The following is a 20,276-nucleotide window of genomic DNA, read 5'->3' as shown; positions in this document are numbered from 1 at the left end:
CAAAAACAAACAAAAAATTCATAGTACAACATGAGAATTAAAATGCCCTTCACATTGTACCTTATAATGACATTTAGGAAAACATCTATTTTTCCCAGCTATAGCACTCCTAGGCATATATCCTAAGGACTCATCTCATTTCCTTAGAAGTACATGCTCAACCCTGTTTATTGCTGCTCAATTTATAATAGCTGGGAAATAGAACCAGCCTAGATGTCCCTCAACTGATGAGTGGATAATGAAGATGTGGCACATTTATACAATGTAGTTCTACTCAGTGGTAAAGAAAGATGAAAGTTATGAGCTTTGTAGAAAAATGGATGGATCTGGAAAGGATCATACTAAGTGAGGTAACCCAGGCCAAGCGCCACATGTTCTCCCTCATATGTGGATCCTAGCTACAGATGATTGGGCTTCTGCGTGAGAAGGAAACTACTTAGTAGCAGAGGCCAGTAAGTTAAAAAGGAGATATAAAGGGAAGAGAAAGGAAGGGAGAAGGGCACTTAATAGTTTGGTATTGTATATATGTATGTACAATGATTGAGATGGGGAGGTAATATGATGAAGAATGGAATTTCAAAGGGGAAAGAGCAGGGGGGGAGGGAGGGTATTACCATGGGATATTGTTTATAATCATGGAAAATGTTAATAAAAATTGTGAAAAGAAAAACAAAAACAAAAACAAAAAAATTTCTCCTGAGTGGCATGTGGCATGTCATGATTACTTTTCATCATTGTTTAAACTCACTTCAGGGCTCCTATTTCTCCACTAATATGTGTGGGTTAACCATTGATACTTAATAACTGCTTAATGAACATCTGCTTACAAAATAAAAACTCGAGATGTTAAAAAAATGTATTTGAACTAAAGAGTGCATGTCACCCTCAAAATAAACAAAAGGCCACCATAAAATAAACCAAATATGCAGTATTAGCATATAAAAGAATGAATTATACAACAGGAATTTCAATAATTTTTGAATTTGAAGAAAGAACTGTAAGTCAAGTCATTTTATAACAAGATTTTGGGCACATACTATAGAATGAATAAAAACCAAAACCATTAGGATAATTTAAAAAGCCCCTAACAAATGGTCATATGCTTGTGTTTGGAAGCAAGTACCTGTAAACACTAAGACATCTTTCCTATCTATATCCTGGCTATGAATTCACATTGTCGAGTACAACCAAAGATCATGGGCCAGACAGAACAGTTTTCATAAGAGGACTGAAAAGTGGAAAGAGAACAGAACACTGGGTTGCAAACCTTAGGTCTTCAGGATGATATAACGATCATTTCTATATCTTTTTGTATTTTCTTTGATCCTGCTTTATAAAAAATATGTATACTACACATAGTTAACCTGAAATATAGCATATTAAATGTGCCCAGATCCAAAAAAGGTTTATGAATTTTTGAAAATGTTATGATGATCCCTAAAGCTCTGTATCCTAATTAAAATATGAAATAAATATTGCTTTTGCAGCTAAAAAAAAGAAAAGAAAAGAAAACATCTATTTTTGTCTTTGTGCCAAAATTCCCAAGGAAGCTTTCCCATAGTACCACTTAGAATGGTTTCATAGAAGGCATCAAAGCTACGTTTCTATAACTCAATTGCCTAGCTTCTGGGCTCTTGCACATGAAAAGTTCATGCCATCTCTTCAGAGCATGTTTTGGAGTAAAAGGTCATCAGTCAAGATAAAACATAGTATGAGTTCATAGGCACAGGCTCATTTTCCAAAACTGATGAATTATATCACACTTTCTGTGGAATACAATAATTCACATGAAGCACCAGCACCACAAAGAGCTTTTCTCTATTCATGTTCCAAAATAACAAATAACCCAGAGACAGTAATGACAAAAATAAAGTGTGGGTATTGCTTTCATCAAATGTGTTTAAAAAACAAAAAACTTAAGGGCTGGAAAGATGGCTCAGCAGTTAAAGAATTCACCTGCATAGCCTAATGACTTGGGTTCAGTTCCCCAGTATCCACATAAAGCCAGATGCATAAGGTGGTACAGGCATCTAGAGTTTGCTTACATTGGCTACAGGACCTGGTACAGCCATACCTCTCTGTATCTCTCTCTCAGTCACTGTCTCTCTCTCTGTGTGTACCTCTCTGCTTATAAATAAATGAATAAATAAAATCAAACATTACTTCCTAAATAAAGTTCTTAAAAAAACAAGTAAGAATAATAAGAGATATATAAAATCTAAACTAATGACTAGTGTCTCTGTTTTCTACAGATATTCAGTGCTGAAAGAGTACTTAAAGTCACCTCCAGCAATCAGTGAGTTCCATGGAGTCCAATTGCAATAGTTAACTATAAAGGATATCCTTTCATATACCAGTAGTTTAAGTATACATAATAATTAAATAAAGCAATAGATTCATCATATCCTCTCCATGGCCTTGTGACTCAGGTATTCCCTCTAAAGGCCTTCTCTCTCTGTGTCTCCTTCTTCTAACTCTTTTATATTACTTATCTTTTTCTTCCTTCTCTTTGTGGGCACTGGCCTGTAACTCCCAGTACCAACAGGTGGCTATCATCCACAATGAGCTTTTGACCAGAGACCCCTGCAAAGTTTCCTAAAAGAATGACAAATTTTTGTCAGAGTACTTGATGACCCACCAAAGGTTAGTGGTAAGACCCTATTGCTGAAGACAACATATGTGGTTGACACGTAACATGGAGTGCCAGGGCTGAAAGCTGGGAGAGAGTCAGTCCCCAGAAGGTCAGTGTGTCTAGTGCCAGAAGGTGCTACATGGGTGACTGGGAGAAAATGACCAATATCTGTCCAAGCTACTCATGTTCTAACCTACTTGGTAGCAAATAACCTGTTGTGATGCTCACACAAGTGCAACAGTGATGCACAGCCATGGTGGGAAACCATCTGCTCTTGATTTGGCTAACTGGTCCACTCGGTGGGACAGGACCCATAGCTGGAGCTGGTAAACAAGTCAGAACCAGATCCAAACATGAGCTGCTCTCCATTATCAAGCTACCACCAAGCGTGGGCTACAAGAGGGCCTACACCTATTAAAGTCTCTCTAAAAAAAAGTAAGGGTTATCCCGTTTATCTGGTGCTAACTTTACTCTCCGTTGGAGAATCTGCTTTTCATTTTCAGACGGACGCAGATCCTAAGAAGAGAACCACCCCATCATACCTCAAAAGGGCCCCAGCTGAAACTAAGAATAATTGGCAAAACAAGCAAGGGTGCTATTTTCTTGGTGAACCTGGTATCATCACACAGAACAATCAACTCCTACCAAATCAGATATCCAGAGACACAGAGGCTCCCAACACCTCATCACTGAGGCATACCTAAAATGAACTCAACATTGCTTAGGGAAATCTGTGGAAGAGGGGGCGGAAAGAATGTCAGAGCCACACGTTGGTTCATGAGACACAGTGGCATTTCCTCCTACCCATAACTGATGGCTAACCCCACAATGCACGAACTACATACCTCAACAAGAAGGGTCCTTGTGGAGGGAGGACAGGGAAGAGGCTAACCATGGTACCAACTTGACTGTATTCACTGAGTACAAAACTAATTAATAATTTTAAAAAGATGAGGAAAAAAACTAAAAGAAATAGCAACTACAATGGAAATACTAAGGAATCTGACCAAGGCATAAGGCATGTAAGCCTTCCACTCAAGAACCATCTCAGGTTTTTATTACACTGTTTCCTCAGTTCCACTCTGAACATTCATATGGTATCTTGTTATACTTCTCTGCCCCTCAAATTGTTCCTGAATCTTAGAGCTGAATGTTAAGTCAGAAAACTGGCACAATTGAGAACACCAACACCATCCACACAAGGGAGAGGCTGCTACTACCTGTAGAGTGCCATATCCCTGGAACTATCTTACTAAAACTCTGCACATGGGCTGTGAGTCAGGGGACACATCTACAGAAGGCCAGGGAAGATGGCACAAACATGTCTGGTTCTTATTGTAAGACTGTGTGGTTGTCAATTCTTGCCCTTCCATACCTTTTGTAAATAACTATGTAAAACCCTTACTCTCGTGAAGGAAGGGGGCGTTTGGGGATTTCTTACACATTTTCCGTACTCCAGAGCTCACCTTCCCACAGCAATTGAGTGAGTTCTCACACCTATCCCAGAACACCACTGAGGAAGCACCTCAGGCTGCTGCCCCAGAACTCCACCTGCTTACTCACTCTTTAGTTATAGCTTTCTCTGGACAAGCTTCAGGTGGCTGTTGACAACTGATGACAGGACAACAGCCTTCTCTGAGTTTTTCTTAGCACACCAGCTTTTGAGGCATACTTTAGACTGTCAGCAGCACCTAGATCATTTATTGAAGTGGAAACAAATGAACACACCAAAAGTCAAAATCACACATGGTTCCACTCACATAAATGACAGTGAATACATGTTGTATATGCAAACTCCTAGGACAAGCTATGGCTTGCGGCAGCTTCTCCTTGTGGAAATGATGTAAGATTGTCACAAGTAAGTGCATGGGAAGGGGAAGGGTTCCTGAAATTATGTATTTTGAATATTATTTTTAATCACTTACGTTAGGCAACAACAATTTACCAGGTGGAGATTGACAATATAAAATGAATAAAATACACCAGTAAGTGAATTTCTACAGCCTGGAGGAATATGGCATCCTGCAGGATAAACAGGGTGAGGATATACTAAGCATGGTAGGTAGATGTGCATTAGTGAATGGTGGGGCCAGAGGCACCCAGGTGGAGGGAAGAGCAAGTCAGACCTGCAAGAGCCAGGAAGAAGAGACAGGAGACCAGGTAGCCAAATATGCAGAGCAGACCATACAGAGCCATGTGCCTCTGACAGACTTTGTTCCCTGAGTGAACAGCCTGTGGGGATGAGGTGGAAGGGGGTCTGCTTCAGTGATGAGGTGTTGGGGCCTCTGGGACTCTGGCTCTCTGATTTGGTAGGAGTTGATTTTTCTCTGTGTTGATCTCCTTCCCCCTTGTGCTGGTACCCAGTTCATCAGGAAAACAGTACCCTTGCTAGTTTCGCTAATTGCTGGAAGCTGGAAGAGAGTCAGTCCCCAGTCAGTCAGGGTGTCTAGTGCCAGAAGGTGCTACATGGGTGACTGGGGGAAAATGACCAAATCTGTCCAAGCAACACATGGTCTAACCTACTTAGCAGCAAATAACCTGTTGTGATGACCATACAAGTGCAATAGTGGCATACAGCCATGGTGGGAACCAACTGCTCTTGATTTGGCTAACTGATGCCCTCCGTGGTACAGGACCCATAGCTGGAGCTGAGAAACAAATCAGAACCATATCCACACATAAGCCCATTCTCCATTATCCATTATCAAGCTACCATCAATCATGGACTACAAGAGGGCCTACACCTATTAAATTCTCTATTAAAAAAGTAACAGTTATCTCATTTGTCCTGCTTAAATTTCTTAGTAATATTGTGACAAATGTCCAAAATTATCTTAATTCATGAAAGAAGAACTAAAATTCTGCCCAAGTTTAGGGAAATGAACTTCGACAAAATAGCTATCCAGAAAAAAATGACAAATAACCAGATGTTAGTTTCTCTTTTCAGTCCCTTTTCTGTACCACAGCAGATTCGATGGAGTCTTGTGGCTACTACTCTGATTTTCATAGGCAAAGTTGAGGTTAATTATATATTTGTACATGAAACAGGAAAACTTTCAGTAGTAATTAGGTTGTAGAGTTTTTTGTCATTATATTTAAGGTATGCTTGTATACTTTTCTATTCCAGCACCTACCAGAAATCCCACTTAGACAATTATAATGGCATTTTCATACTAAATTAATCCAAGCATTTTTATTTGCCCTATGGTGTTAGCTGACAAGGTTGCTAAAGAAACTGTACTATATATAATTCGGCAGTAAGACAAATGTCAACATAACAGACAGGAGAACTGGCAGTTTCTAGTATCCATGGGACTACTGAATCTGTTATAGACCATTGAGATGTACAGCTAGCTTGACCATGATCCTTCTGGATGACCATGAGACATTTCCAACTGGTCTTATAAGTTTTTAGAACCTAAACATTGATTTTTATTATCTTTGTTTGTAAGGGTTAATTCTTTGAAAGGGTAATTTTCCAAAATATATATATGTTAGCTACAGGAAAACAAAAGATAGACATGACATGACCAATTTAAAAAAAAAACAGGGCTGGTGAGATTGCTCAGTAGTTAAAAGCCCTGGCTTGCAAAGCCTTCAGGTCTATGTTTCAAGTCCCCAATAACCATAGTGGCACATATCTGGAGTTTCTATGCAGTGGTAAGAGGCATTGGTTTGCCCATTCTCTCTTTTAAACAGACAAAAAAAAAAAAAAACAACCCACAAAAACTAATGAAATAAAAACAATCAAGCCAGGCATGCTAGCACACACCTTTAGTCCCAGCACAGAGGAGGCTGAGGCAGAAGTATCCCTGTGAGTTATAGGCCTTCTAGGTCTGCCTGGCCAAGAATGGAACCCTACCTCAAAGCAAAAAACAAGGTAGGCATGGTGGCATATACCTTTAATTTCAGCACAGAGGTAGGAGGATCACCGTGAGTTCAAGGCCACCCTGAGAGTATATACTGGATTCTAGCTTAGCCTGGGCTAGAGTAAGACCCTACCTTGTAAAACCCCACAAACTCAAACAAAAATAACAGTAGCAAAACAAAACCTCAACCTGAATTCTAGCCTCACATACTGGGGTGCAGCCTCTCAGCACTGTGGGAACTCAATGACTTCTTAGAGCCAATCTCACTGAAAATTTTATATACATACATACATACATATATATATACATACACACACACACACACACACACACACACACATACACACACATATACATATATACATTGCTCCTATTTCTTAGCACCTGAGTCAGTTATATTTCTTCACAGAACCATGGCCTTCCTCTAGGGTATGAAATCAGTCAATGAAAATAACTTCATGTTATTCAGAAATAAAGTGTTGATTTTAGAAACTACACTTTGTTTCTAACATCAATCACAGTTTGCTGCTTTGTTTTACCAGCTTTTAGTATATGTCAAAAAATAGTCTTGTTAGGCATGGTGACACAGGCCTGCAATATTAGCACTAGAGAAGCTGAAATAAGATCCTGAGTTCAGATCATGCTGGGCTACATAATGAGCTCAAGACCAGGCTGGACCACACAGTGAGACCTATACTGTTTCAGTTTTAGTTATAGGTATTTATTGCTTTGAAATACACACAGGAAATTAAGTGGAATGGCACTTGTACTTCTGAGTACTTTGTTTGGATAAAGCAACATTTCAAAAATCTGTGATTTAAGGGATGAGAATGTAATTTTGTGCTAGAGTTTGTCTATCATGTAAGGCTCTATGTTCAATTCTCAGTACCACCAAAAACAAAAATCATGTTTCTCATGTATTAGAGGTTGAGTATTCTTCATTCAAAATGCTTAGGATGAGAACTGTTGTGAATTTTTTTTTTTAATTTTGGAAGTATTTGTATATATGGAGAGAATGAGGATAACATCCAAGTTTAAACACAAAATTATGTTTCATATATACATTATCTATATAGCCCAAGGGTAATTTTACATAGTATTTTAAGACTTTTGGTGTAGGACAAACAGTCAGTGACCACTGAGCAATCAGGAAAAAGGTGTCAACAGGGCTGGGGAGATATCTCAGTTGGTAAAATGGCTGCCTTTCAAGCATGCTAGATCCCAAGTACCCATGTAAAAGTGGCAGGCACCTGCATTCTCAGGACAGAGATAGAAGGATCCCTAGCACTCACTGGCCAGCTAACCAAACCTAATTGGTGAGTTCTAGGTTAATGAAATCTCAACAAATATGGTGTTAAAAGACTTAAGAAAACCCTATGGCCTGACACACATGTGCATACTTGCATACACATGCACTCGTGCACATATGAACATGTTAAGAATGTCTCCAGGGAATGAATGTGACAGGGACATGCTGTGAACCCTGAAAGTGTGAAGTCTGTGATAGGCAGAAGCTGACATGCTTTCTATTTTAAAAGAGGAAATTGTTATTGGTCTGCTCTTGGTGCTGACAAAAAGGCATGGATCACTAGGGATGTCTTTCCTAAAATTGTTTTCACAAACATTTCATACTGGCAGCTTCTGCTCACTGCAGCGAAGCTGGACTGGGTGAAACATGCAAGATTTTGTCATTCTCGGACAACTGTTCTCTCGTCATTCAGATGAAATTCTCATTAAAAATATTTTTGTCTCGGAGGCAGAGATAGGAGGATCACTGTGAGTTTGAGGCCACCCTGAGACTCCATAGTGAATTCCAGGTCAGCCTGGGCTAGAGTTTGACCCTACCTTGAAAAACCACCAAAAATAAAAAATGTTTTTGCCATGTGCTTCCCCACAATGTGACTTTATTAGTATAGCCATGTGACTAGGATATCAATAGATGAAAAGAATAAGCATAAGAGTATTTTCTTAGCATGTTCACAGCAGTGAAGAGAGGCACAGATGTGGAAGGTTTGCAAAGGAAAAGTATGTTTTCTATGCTGTCTCCACTGTTTGGAACACAAAGAGGATAAATGCAACTGATACAGACTCTGGCCTGGAGCTGTGTTCAGTGATGATGAATGAAGAGGTGACACTGGCAAAGTCCATGTCAGGTGAAAAAAAAGTGTTGTTTGATTTCCTAACACAAAAATTAGATCTTTGGACTTTTATCACCAGGGTGGAGGAAGTGTATATGGAAGTTTGAAGCTTTAGCACTGAGGTACCAGTTATTTATTCTTTACCTCATGGTGAAAGAGCTTAAATGTTCTGAGTCAGGGTGATGGTGATAATGATGGGAAATGTGGTGTTTATGGGCAAAGTGCCAAGAGATGGCATGGTAAATTGGTGAGACTTTCTGATGGACAGATTCATGACTGCACAAGATGCCATGTCAGTTTGTAAGACTGAGGGACTTTCAAGCAAAAAAAAAAAAAAAAATCTTCTGTTCGTAAGGGAATTGGGTCTTGAGGAATATTTCAAGCCACCATACAGTGTGTGCTTCATCTGCAGAGGAACTTCTCTTCCAGGTTTCTCACTGAAAACAGAGGATGTAGTAACCTTCCACTGCTGACAACTGGCCTAGGATTTTGGGATACCTGTGGACTGCTCAGTTATGCTGACCACATTGCTTTTTCCCTGTGATATAATGTGTGTTATTTTGAGCTGTTAAATTTTACATGTGATGAGTGTGAGACATGCTTGTTGGTAGTACATAATTCAGTGATTATGTTATACATGTGCATCAGTATGTCTGGCATTTTTTTTTACATGGATGCTATGGATTCAAACTCAGGTACTTATGCTTGAATGGTCAGCACTTTATCCACTGAGCCATTTCCCTAGCCCCACATCCTTAATCATTTTGGCACGTATATGCAGTATGTATGCATATTTCTATGTGCATGGGTAGACATGTTTGCAGGTGTGCACATGTGTGTACAGGCCAGTGGTCAGTGTCAGAGGTAAGCACTTTACCCACTGAGCCATCTCCCCAGCCTCACACTTTCATCCTTATAGGAACTATGTGATGGTTAATCTTTGGTTGTCAACTTGAAAGGATTCAGAATGACCATGGAAACAAATTTCTGTGAAAGTCTGAGATTTTCTAGATTAGGTTGACTGCGATAGGAGGACCCAGCCTAACTGTGGGCAACACTGTTCCATGCAGTGAGGCTCTGGACTGAATACAAAGGAAAAAGCAGAATAAGCAGCAGCATTCATCACTCTGCTTCCTGACTGTGGACTGAGTATAACCAGCTGCTTCATGCGCCTGCACCATGCCTTCTCTACCATGAAGTACTATATTCCTGTAATTGTAAGCCAAAATCAGCCCTTCCCTTAAACTGTCTTTTGTCAAAACAACGAGAAAGATACAGACTATTTCACCAACTACAGTTAGTATGTTTCTGGAACAATAACAATCAATCAAGTATTATCAGCATTATGACCTTGTATTGGTGTTACCTTTGGGCAGGGGTGTCTTCATAGCTACTTAGTCAGCCCAGTCTAGTCTTCAGCTCCTAGGTTTAAGCAAGCCTCCCAACTTAGCCTCCTGAGTAGTTGGCACTTCAGGCACATATTATACCTTTCTTTGCTGTGTCTTTTCTTAAATTTGTACAACTAGCCTATGGAAATTTTCAATTTCCTTTCCTTTTCATTCAGTGGTGACAGATTTCTGTTTGTTTCACGATCAGTAGGTCATTAAGTGGCATGAATGCACTGCAATGGTGACAAATGATTGACACACTCTTTCAACACACCATCAAGGGCTTCCTTCCCAGCTTTACATAGTATCTAAGTTTGTTCACCCCTTTGAGCAAAGAATTCTAACAGATGATACCTTACCTTCAGTTCACATGTGGTGGTCATTCCAATACCACCCTCTTCCCATGGAATGCTGTCCAATTTCTCCAATAGCTTGGCTTTGTGTGTGCTAGTTAAACACAAATATCTTTTTCCCGCTATTGTTCTCTACAGAAAAATCATGATTTCTTTCCTTCTTTTCTTTTTTTGACACAAACTACACTATCTTTACACTATATGGCAGAAACCAAATATACACAGTATATACACACTGGGATGCCTATTCGAACACATGCATGTTATTATTCTGTGTGAATGTGCTTGAGCGGCAGATCCAGATGTGCATGGAAAATAAATACTGGAACTAAAGGGGGCTATCCCCATCTTGGGGGATGCTGAATGAACTGTGTTTCAGTACCTACATTCTGACTACAATCTGATATGTTAGGTCAAGACAGTAAGTTTCTACTTGTGGTGTCATATCAGGGCTCACAAACCTTCAAATTTTCAACTATTTTGAATTTTCACATTAGGGGTGTTCAACATTTACAGAAAAGCTCCCCAAATTTTAATATTAATTGGCTAAAACTATGGAGTCAGTAAAAGCAAGAGCTTAGAATTCAAATTTGTCACCTTTATCCTGAATATTTGATGGTCTTGTTTTATGCAAGAGAATAGCTAAATGGGATGCTTTCCCCAGTACATTTCACCCAGGTGGTCAGAACTGACAAAGAATGAAATCAATAGATAACAGACACACAAGATCTTGTTAGGAGGCACAGGTACAGGGATCACATACAGGACCAAGGGACTATATCCACAGACCATGGGAGATGGTAGTTAACTTAAAGCCATCTTAACTGTGCCTGCATCTAAATGACGTATTCCAGACTTGGGTAACTAGAGCATATGCAGGACTTTTTGATTTTTCAATAGTTAAATTTTTAATGGATTTTTTTCTTTTTTTAAGTATTTTTTTGTTTTATTTGTATTTATTTGAGAGTGACAGGCATAGAGAGAAAGAGGCAGAGAGAGAGAGAGAGAGAGGGAGAGAATGGGCATGCCAGGGCCTCCAGCCACTGCAAATGAACTCCAGATGTGTGCGCCCCCTTGTGCATCTGGCTAACTGGGTCCTGGGGAACTGAGCCTCGAACCGGGGTCCTTAGGCTTCACAGGCAAGCACTTAACCACTAAGCCATCTCTCCAGCCCTCAATAGTTAATTGTTTATTTCATTTTTTTCATGAGAGAAAGTGAGAGAATTGGCATGCCAGGGCCTCTAGCCACAGCAATGTAACTCCAGACGTGTATACCACCTTGTGTGCATATGTGACCTTGTTCATGTGTGACCTTGTGCATCTGGCTTATGTGGGTTCTGGGGAGTCAAAGCTAGGTCCCTAGGCTTTGCAGGCAAGCACCTTAACTGCTAAGCCATCTATTTAACTCCTGTTTGATTTTTTTCAAAATATTAATGAGCCATAGGGGTAGAATACTGAGGGAAGATGAAAAAAGGATATGGCAGGACAATCATGTGATTCTCCTGGGAAGAATACCTTAATGTCTTCATAAAAAAAAAGATTCCCATGAATTGCCATGAAAAATCCATTTTATCCTGGATAAAATGATATATGAGTATAGCATTGATTACAAAGCACAGATTTGGAAGACAAATCTTGAAGTTATTGCCATAATGTGACTGTACATCTTTTGTTTATTCACTGAAGTAACCTATCATAAAATTATCTTTCCTAACTATCAATGGCATATCAGGATAGGTAATTTTCCCATCTTATTCACAATGTAGTACAGAGTTCCAGGTTAAGATTGTTTACTCAGTGCTAATGGCAGGTGTTGCTCACATGGGCTTCTTCCACAATTTCTCAAGTCTGCCTCTGCTGGCAATTCCAAGAGAATTTTATGTACAAAGTGAAGCAGGAACTTTTTTCTCAAACTGTGCCCCAATATACTCTGCTTCTTCTGTCAGATGAAACTAATAGGTCCAGCTTCTCTGCTTTCTATAATAAGCTCTTCATTCTTCAGATGACTGATGTGAAGTAGACTCCCTCAACATATCATTTGTGAGCAGGTACTTGTGGCTTTACTGTTGTATTCCCAAAATTAGAACTGTCTGTCTTATAAATAAATACTGGGCTGGAGAGATGGCTCAGCAGTTAAGGTACTTACATGCAAAGCCCAACTACCTGAGTTTGACTCCCCAGTATCCACATAAAGCCAGATACACAAAGTGACACATATGTCTGGAGATGGTTTACAGTGGCTAGAGGCTCTGGTGCACACCCATTCTCTCTCTCTTTCTGTCTCTCTCTCTCACTCTCCCCCCTCCTTGAAAATAAATAATAACTACTAATGAAAACATGATGAATACAAAAGCCCAGAATCAGAAAGGAGGTAGAAAGCAGAGGAAGACGGGAAAATGGACAGGACCATATGGCATATTCTTTACTGGCACCTATGCCCACTAAAGAGGCCACATTGGATCTGTGGTTCCTAAGTTACAGAAGTAGAGAGGAGGAGAATTTGTAGAGAAGATGTAGATGTAATTAAAAAAGTGCTGGGTGAGAAGGGAACTATGTTGTGGTATTCTGAAGTTTTCTTTCAAGCTTGGGCCATTTTCCTTACTCAAATGCTCTTGAAGACAGAACCTGCCCACTAACACAACCCCATTTTTGTTTCTTTGTTTTATGGGTGGTTATGAAAACATTGTACAGGACATAGGTGTGGAGTCTCATTTGCCACACCAGGGCCAGTGACCAACCCCAGTTAGGTACCAGCTTCCCAGAACTCTCAAGGAAACCAAAAAAAGGTCTTTGGGCAGATAAGCAAAGTTCAGTCAGACAAAGTGTTCAAGATCTTAAGTAGCTTTGCCCTGTGATGTGATGCCTTCAAGATGGTGAATGGAGATAGAGGTAGCAGAAATTATACATGCAGTTTCGCATTCTGTACAGTGGAACATACATGGAAGGGAGATGGCACCATGAGACAGAGATAATCTCTTAAAACTGGAAAGGGTGAGGGAATATCTTCATGGAAAGATTAATCAGGACCCTGTGGGAGCTGCCATGTTCCTCTTCTCACTTTGAAATCCCTTTAGAAAATTCCATGTAATTTGGAAAATACAAAGTAAAATAAAACCATAGATAGAAATTGGATCATGTGGATGTTTAATGGAAGCAATTTAGTCCCAGTTTTTAAGTAGGAATTGAGTTTTTAAGAAGTGGGTGTTATCCCCAACCATTTGAGACAACCAACCACACAAAATAGTTAGACTCTTCACATTATCATGATTCTACATCTACTCAATGAGCCCAGGATTCAACCTGATACTCTGCTTTACTTCCAGAGAATAGAGGATAATGCAACTTGTGGGAATTACAATAAACTGCTCCTGGGCAGGAAGTGTGCCAGCAACAGCATCTCTTTACCATTTTTACATTATTCTCTCCTTTTACTTTTTTTTTTTTTTGACATAGGGTCTCACTGTAGACCAGGTTGACCTGGAATTCACTATGTAATCTCAGGGTGACCTCGAACTCACAGTGATCCTCCTACCTCTGCCTCCCGAGTGCTGGGATTAAAGGCATGCGTCACCACGCCTGGCTTCCTTTTACTTTTAAAGATGTCCACCTCCTATAGTTTCTTGTGGTGATGGTTCTAGGAACCCAGGAAGCACCAGCTTACACCACAAAATTGCAGCCTTGCATGTTTAGGGACAATGCTGTAGTAACTACAGCTACAAGTGTGAGTGATAGAGCCCAAGAGGACATACACTAGCTTGCGATGGGATCATTAGATATGCCAAAGGTTGGATGCAAGCAAGTGAAATACATATGAATAAGTACATTCCTTGAGGGGTAGAAAATGTCATCAAAGGAATTACAATTAGATACTAATATTTTCATTTTACAAATTACAAACCATTTCCCTTTTAACCTATTACCTTTAAAAATAGTTCAACTTCAGGAAAAGAAATAAAACCAACAATTCAGCCTAAGTGATACCATCATGTGTTTTAACTTCCTGCCCAGTCAACACTATACAAAATACCTCATATTGAAAACAAATGGTATCCTATGAAATGGATGAATCTAGACCCTTTTTGGTGACAATCTTTGATGACATCTAAGTCTTGTGATAAAAAGCCCACTCCAGGGGCTGGAGAGATGGTTCAATGAGAAGTAAGTGCTTGTCACCAAGCATAAGGACCTTAGTTCAGATCCCAAGCTGCCACATACAAAAGTGGGCATGCTAGTAGAAGCTGGTAATCTTAGCCCTTCAGAGGCAGAGACAGGGAATCCCTAGGACTCACTAGTTAGTCTACCCAGATCAATAAAACTCTAGATTTAGCAAAAGACTATGTGTAAAAAATTAAGGTGACCAATATGCAATATGTTCATACAGTAAAGTTCTCAATTAACAAAGAAATTAAAAAATAATAAAGTGGAAGGCAACTGTGTAACCTCACCCTGTGGCATCTAACACATGCTCATAATGTGCATGAAACTATACATATATGAAACAGTATACACACATTCACATACCACACTTAAAAAAACAAGTAAAATTAAAAACATGCCTTTTTGCACCACCACTTAATATTAGGCAATGTGGTTCAAACTGGAAGGACATGGTGAGGATTTTTGCTGTGCCCAGTACACCTGCTCTTGTTCTGTTTTTCTCTATTAAATGACAAGACCTCTGAGATATACCTATGGCCGAGTGGCTGCAGTCTGATATGTGAAGGACACCAAGGGTTGAGCAGATACCTACTTAGTATCTGCACACAGAAACCACACCACTCAAAGAAAGGCAAGGCCAGCTGATGAGGCAGCTGCAATGACCACCTCCTGTAAAATACCATCTTTGATTAATGTATGAGATGTAGTTACGCTGTCTTAGAACAGCTCAACTCTTCAGGAACAGGGTCTGGAAACCTCAATGTACATTGCTTATCACTGAAGGGGCATTAAGCCTTTGACAAAATTATTATGTGCTTACATGTTATCTACCATGCTTGTATTTTCAGGTTTTATGCTTGAGATCCCTTACAATGGAGGCATCCTTTCACAGACCATAGAAGAAAAACTTAGTAAATAGCCAAGACGTAATATGCCTATTTGGATGGTCTATTTCCTTTCTTTCTTCCTTCCTTCCTTCTTTCCTTCATTTTTCCTTCTTTCCTCCCTCCCTTCTTCCTAATTTTCCTTCCTTCCTTTATTCTATTTTAACTTTTATCCGTCCCTGCTAGCCTTCTTTCCTTTTAAAATATGGTTTCATGTATACCAGGCTGCCCTCAAACTTCTTGTCCTCAGGATGACCTTGAACTTCTCCTGTGTGCTAAGACTATACATAACGACCAGCTTATGCAATGCTAGAGATCACACAGGGGCCTGTGCATGGTAGGCAAGCACTCTACTTAATCTTTAATCTTTTTAGAGAAACACTTTTTTAATGACTTTAACAACTTTTAAGATTTTAAAGAAAAGGATTAAAAGTTTTGGCTTATCTCTTTCCCCTCTGCCATGTAACTCTAGCATAATCCACAATACATGGCTTACTAGCAGAGTACATTTTTAGGAAAAGCAAATCAGCAAATCATCTGATCATAAGTGCGATTTTCTGCTCATGTGGATCAGGGACTTGTGAATCTATTAGTGGGCACAATGCTATTTCATAGCACCACAGAATCCTGAATATTTATGTGTAGAACAAATTTTAGAGATGATTATATCCAATTCACAAATATTTTTTGCTGGAATAAACTGAGGCCCTACATACAGCGAGTCATGTGTCCAAACACTAGTCAGGTTGAGCTCAAATCTGAACCCTGGATATTTAGCTCCTACCCAAGCTTGCTGAGGCTCCATCTTCTTGGTATCTAAGGAGCTAAATCAGACATGTGTTTAAAGCTTACTTCAGAAGAAAATTATTATTAACACAAATCTTCTTTTTTGTAAAACCCTGAGTGTTTTGTACTATAAAACCAAATATGTCAGGAACTTATTCAGAGAACATATACAGTATAATCCTCCCAAGAAATGGAGATTGGATTCTGGCTGGTCATATCACATTTCATCACCCACTTAAATGACATGATAGACACAATTTATGACTAGGCCAATGGTGATTACAGATACTTTAAATTTTTTTCAACGTCTGGCTAGGAGTTGAGTCATTGGGTAAAATGCTACACAACTTTGAGGACCTGAGTTTGAAGCCAGCACACAGGTAAAAGTCAAGCTTGGAGATACACAGATATAATCCAAGTGGAGGGGTAGGTGGAAATAGGGAATCCCTATGCTCACTGGCTAGCTAATCTAGATGAATCTATAAGGTCTAGGTACAGTACAAGTCTCTTGCCTTAAATATAATATAGGGGATGGAGGGATGGCTTAGTGACTAAGGGACTCACTTGCAAAGCCAAAGGACCCAGGGTGAATTTCCCAGTACCCAGATACATAAGGTGGCACAAAGTTTCTGGAATTTGTTTGCAGCAGCTGAAGGACCTCGTGCACCCATATTCTCTCTCCCTCTCTCTCTCTCTCTCTCTCTCAGATAAATAAAATAAAAAAAGATTTAAAAAATACTTAGTCCCTCATTAATCTGACCAATGAAATAAAAAAAAAAAAACAGTAGCGAGCAATTAAGAAAAATACCCAATGTTGACTTCTGGCCCTCATATTAATGTATACACATGTATACCATCCACATATGAATATTTATACATACACAAATACACCACATACACATGCACAGAACACATTGTCAATTTTGTAGTTGCTTAGTCTACCTAATAATATAAGGAACACCTACGAGCATCATGGGTTTTCTTGCTTAAGGAAATTCTGTTTTGTTTTGTTTTTTTCCACTGCCTCCATGAGGCTTTAATTCTTTTTTAACTGAGCCATATTACTAAAATCCCCCCAAACTCATAATGGCACAGACTAAACATTCACACTGCAAAAAATGACATGGGGCATAGCAAAGAAATATTCAAATAATACAAGATTTAAACAGGGCAAACATCAAACTCTATAGTTCCAAGTCAAACAACTCTAACCAGGGACAAGTCTCCAAGTTCCGTAATTCTAACCAGCAACAAGTCTCTGGAGTTTCCAGCTAGGCTACTCACAGTCTTGAAAAACTTCATCAGGGATGGTAGCTCTCTCTCCTTAGAAGCCATCTCGTGGTCTCAGCATCTCCACTACAACCAACAGCTCATCCTCACAGCTCTATCGAGTCTCCATGCAGGCATCCAGCAAACCTGCTTCACATTGCCCATGCCATTAAGGAAATTCTTTGTGACGTTAAAACTTCCATTGCCAATTTGTCTCCATTTAGAACCAAGCAGGAGTCACAACTCTGCATGTAGCTGTGAGGGAACTCCATAGAGGGAAACCCCAGAGAGGTTTAACTGAAAATGGAAGACATATCCTAAATGTGAGCAGCAGTATCCACCAACTGGAGATCCAGTTGGAGAAAGGAGGAAGCCAACTAAGTACCAGCACTCATCGCTGTTGGCTTCCTGAATGTGGGTGCAATGTGATCAGTTGCCTCACATACCTGCCATGATGGACTATATCTCCTCAAACGATGAGCCAAAATACATCCTTCAATTCTTTAAGTTACTTTTGTCACAGCAATGAGGAAAGTAACTACTATGTTCGTGCAGCAAGCATTTTTAGAAAACTCCATCTTTTAGTGAAACAAAGAAAAATTTATGTCTTTTGAACACTGAGTGTCTATGTTGCCCATTTTCATCATTAGATACATGTGCAATACTTAGAATAAAATCTATATAGGCAGAACTGCAAAGCATTGAAAAACAAGCTATAAGTTTGAAATACCTGTACGTTAGAAACATAATTCTTTATGCTACTGTTGACAACTGAGAGGCTGGAGAGGTGACTGACAGCCAGTTGTAACTAAAGATGATAGTGATAGGGTCTTCCCAGTACTAATTTACTATGTTGGACATTTCTCATCTTCTCACTCAGGATACATTGTAATTCTGTAAGTACTTCCCCTCTCATTTGCTATGTTGGCTGGAAGCATGATCAAGTGAGTTATGACCAACACTGAATAATGCTGCTTCCAGAAACAGTACCCCAATGCTTAGGCTGTGGGATATCTGGTCATCTCAGCCTTTAGAGCACTTGATGTAACAGCATGTCAGTCAAAGGCTCAAAAAACGCAGGTTTTTAGAGCATATCATTCCATAAAGCAAAAAGTAAAGATGACACAAGCTTCATATGTTTAGCTACAAAAATCTCACTGCATTGAACATTTACTCCATTCCATCCTCACATTAAACCAGAAACTGATACAAGCCAATGGAAACCAGAATAACCTGCAATGGGAAGATTGGCCAGGTCCACTTACACCTATATAGAATGCTATTAACTCAGAGAAACTGGAGATAAGGAGAAATCAATTGACAGGAATATAGTCCTGCACATAAGAGAGAAATAAAATCATCTTATAAAGATTAGAGCCTGTTTTCTTTCTGACATTAACATTAATAAGTACTGTAATTTCTCAGCCCCTTTTGGCTGCTCCATCAGGACAACTGTCTATGGTAAATGTTGTGACCCAGTACCTTCGAATGGCCACAGTGAGGGCCTCTGGTGAGCTGGCACAGGGACAAATGACCTCCTGTCGCAGGCCTTTACTCTGGAAGACATTGAGAAACGCATCACAAGAAGAAATAGACCCTGGAGGGAAAGAGGGATGTTGATCAGACAAGTGTGGCACTGTGACTGACTTCAAAATACCTCATTAATATCAAACAGTTCTAAAGTTAGGACTTAGGTATAAATGGAGTTAGGCAGCAGGGAGAAATAATTCATTTAGTACAATTATTATTTATGTCACAATGAGAGTCAAGAACTTGAAATTTATAACTTCAGTATTTTTAAAACACCTATATACTGACTGCTGGGTTTACATCAGTACTTTTCTAAAATCTGTGCCACCACTTTTAATATGCAAGTTGCAGAAAATGTATAAATCTAAACAAAGAAAACTTGCATTAATTACTAGGAATCTATGAAATAACTGTTGTTCAAACACAGATTTATTTTGCTTTCAATCTATAACATCACAGAGTAGTATGTTTATTCGATGAGCTTACAGTATACCGAATTATTTTTATAAATCAATGGTATCCATTTATAGGCTCATTTTAGTTCATCAGGAGTCAAGAAAGCATATACTGCTTTGGTTTAGAAATGCACAGATAGCCAGAATCATTCACTCATTTCCCCTCTATTTATTCCCATGGTTTCTGACTTTATAAACTATTCTCAATTTCTGACTTTATAGACTATTCTCACAAAAACAAGCTATCTAGCTGCTGATTTCACTCAACATGTTTCTGAAAGTTTATTAAGAGTATTTTGTAAAGGTGCTAATTAACTTTATGTGAATATTTCTTTTTGGATCTTTTCTTTGTATATGTGAGGGCATATACGTATGTCGGTGCATAAATATATGTATATTTATGTATGAGGAGACCAGAGGTTGACTTTGGGTATCTTCCTTAATCACTCTAATTTATTTATAGAACAGGGTCTCTGAGTTGATCCCAGAGCTCAATGGTTCCTTGATCTAGCCAGCTTGACCTAGGGATCATTTATTTCTACCTCTTGTGGGATGAGATTATAGATGGGGCCATCATATTTACTAGCATTAATATGGGGGTTGGGAACCCCAACTCAAATCCTGACACTTGTGTGGCAAGCACTTTACCCACTGAGCCATCTTTACAGTCCTTTATCTGGGTATTTCTGGTTAAAGGATTTTATAATGAAGCTCAACTAGCAATGGCAAATTATTATAGCTATCAATAAATACTGTAGGCCATAAGATAGTTAAATTCACTTTTGTTTTGTTTTGAGGTAGAGTCAGGATGGCT

General features: G+C 39.2%; 1 protein-coding gene across 4 annotated transcripts in view; it reads right to left on the bottom strand.

Annotated features, from left to right (window-relative positions):
* Dip2c (disco interacting protein 2 homolog C) overlaps positions 1-20,276 on the bottom strand; it is a 470,240-nt gene that overhangs the window by 89,335 nt on the left and 360,629 nt on the right. For all 4 annotated transcript variants that reach the window (XM_045151604.1, XM_045151605.1, XM_045151606.1 and 1 more), the window contains one exon: positions 18,960-19,074. In XM_045151604.1, the coding sequence (XP_045007539.1) occupies positions 18,960-19,074 (115 nt within the window). The remainder of the gene's footprint in view (positions 1-18,959; positions 19,075-20,276) is intronic.

This window comes from Jaculus jaculus, chromosome 6 (genome assembly GCF_020740685.1).
Source record: "Jaculus jaculus isolate mJacJac1 chromosome 6, mJacJac1.mat.Y.cur, whole genome shotgun sequence".
NCBI classification, from domain to species: domain Eukaryota; kingdom Metazoa; phylum Chordata; class Mammalia; order Rodentia; family Dipodidae; genus Jaculus; species Jaculus jaculus.
Note: the sequence above shows the minus strand (reverse complement) of the source record. Positions and strands in the feature narration are given on the sequence as shown.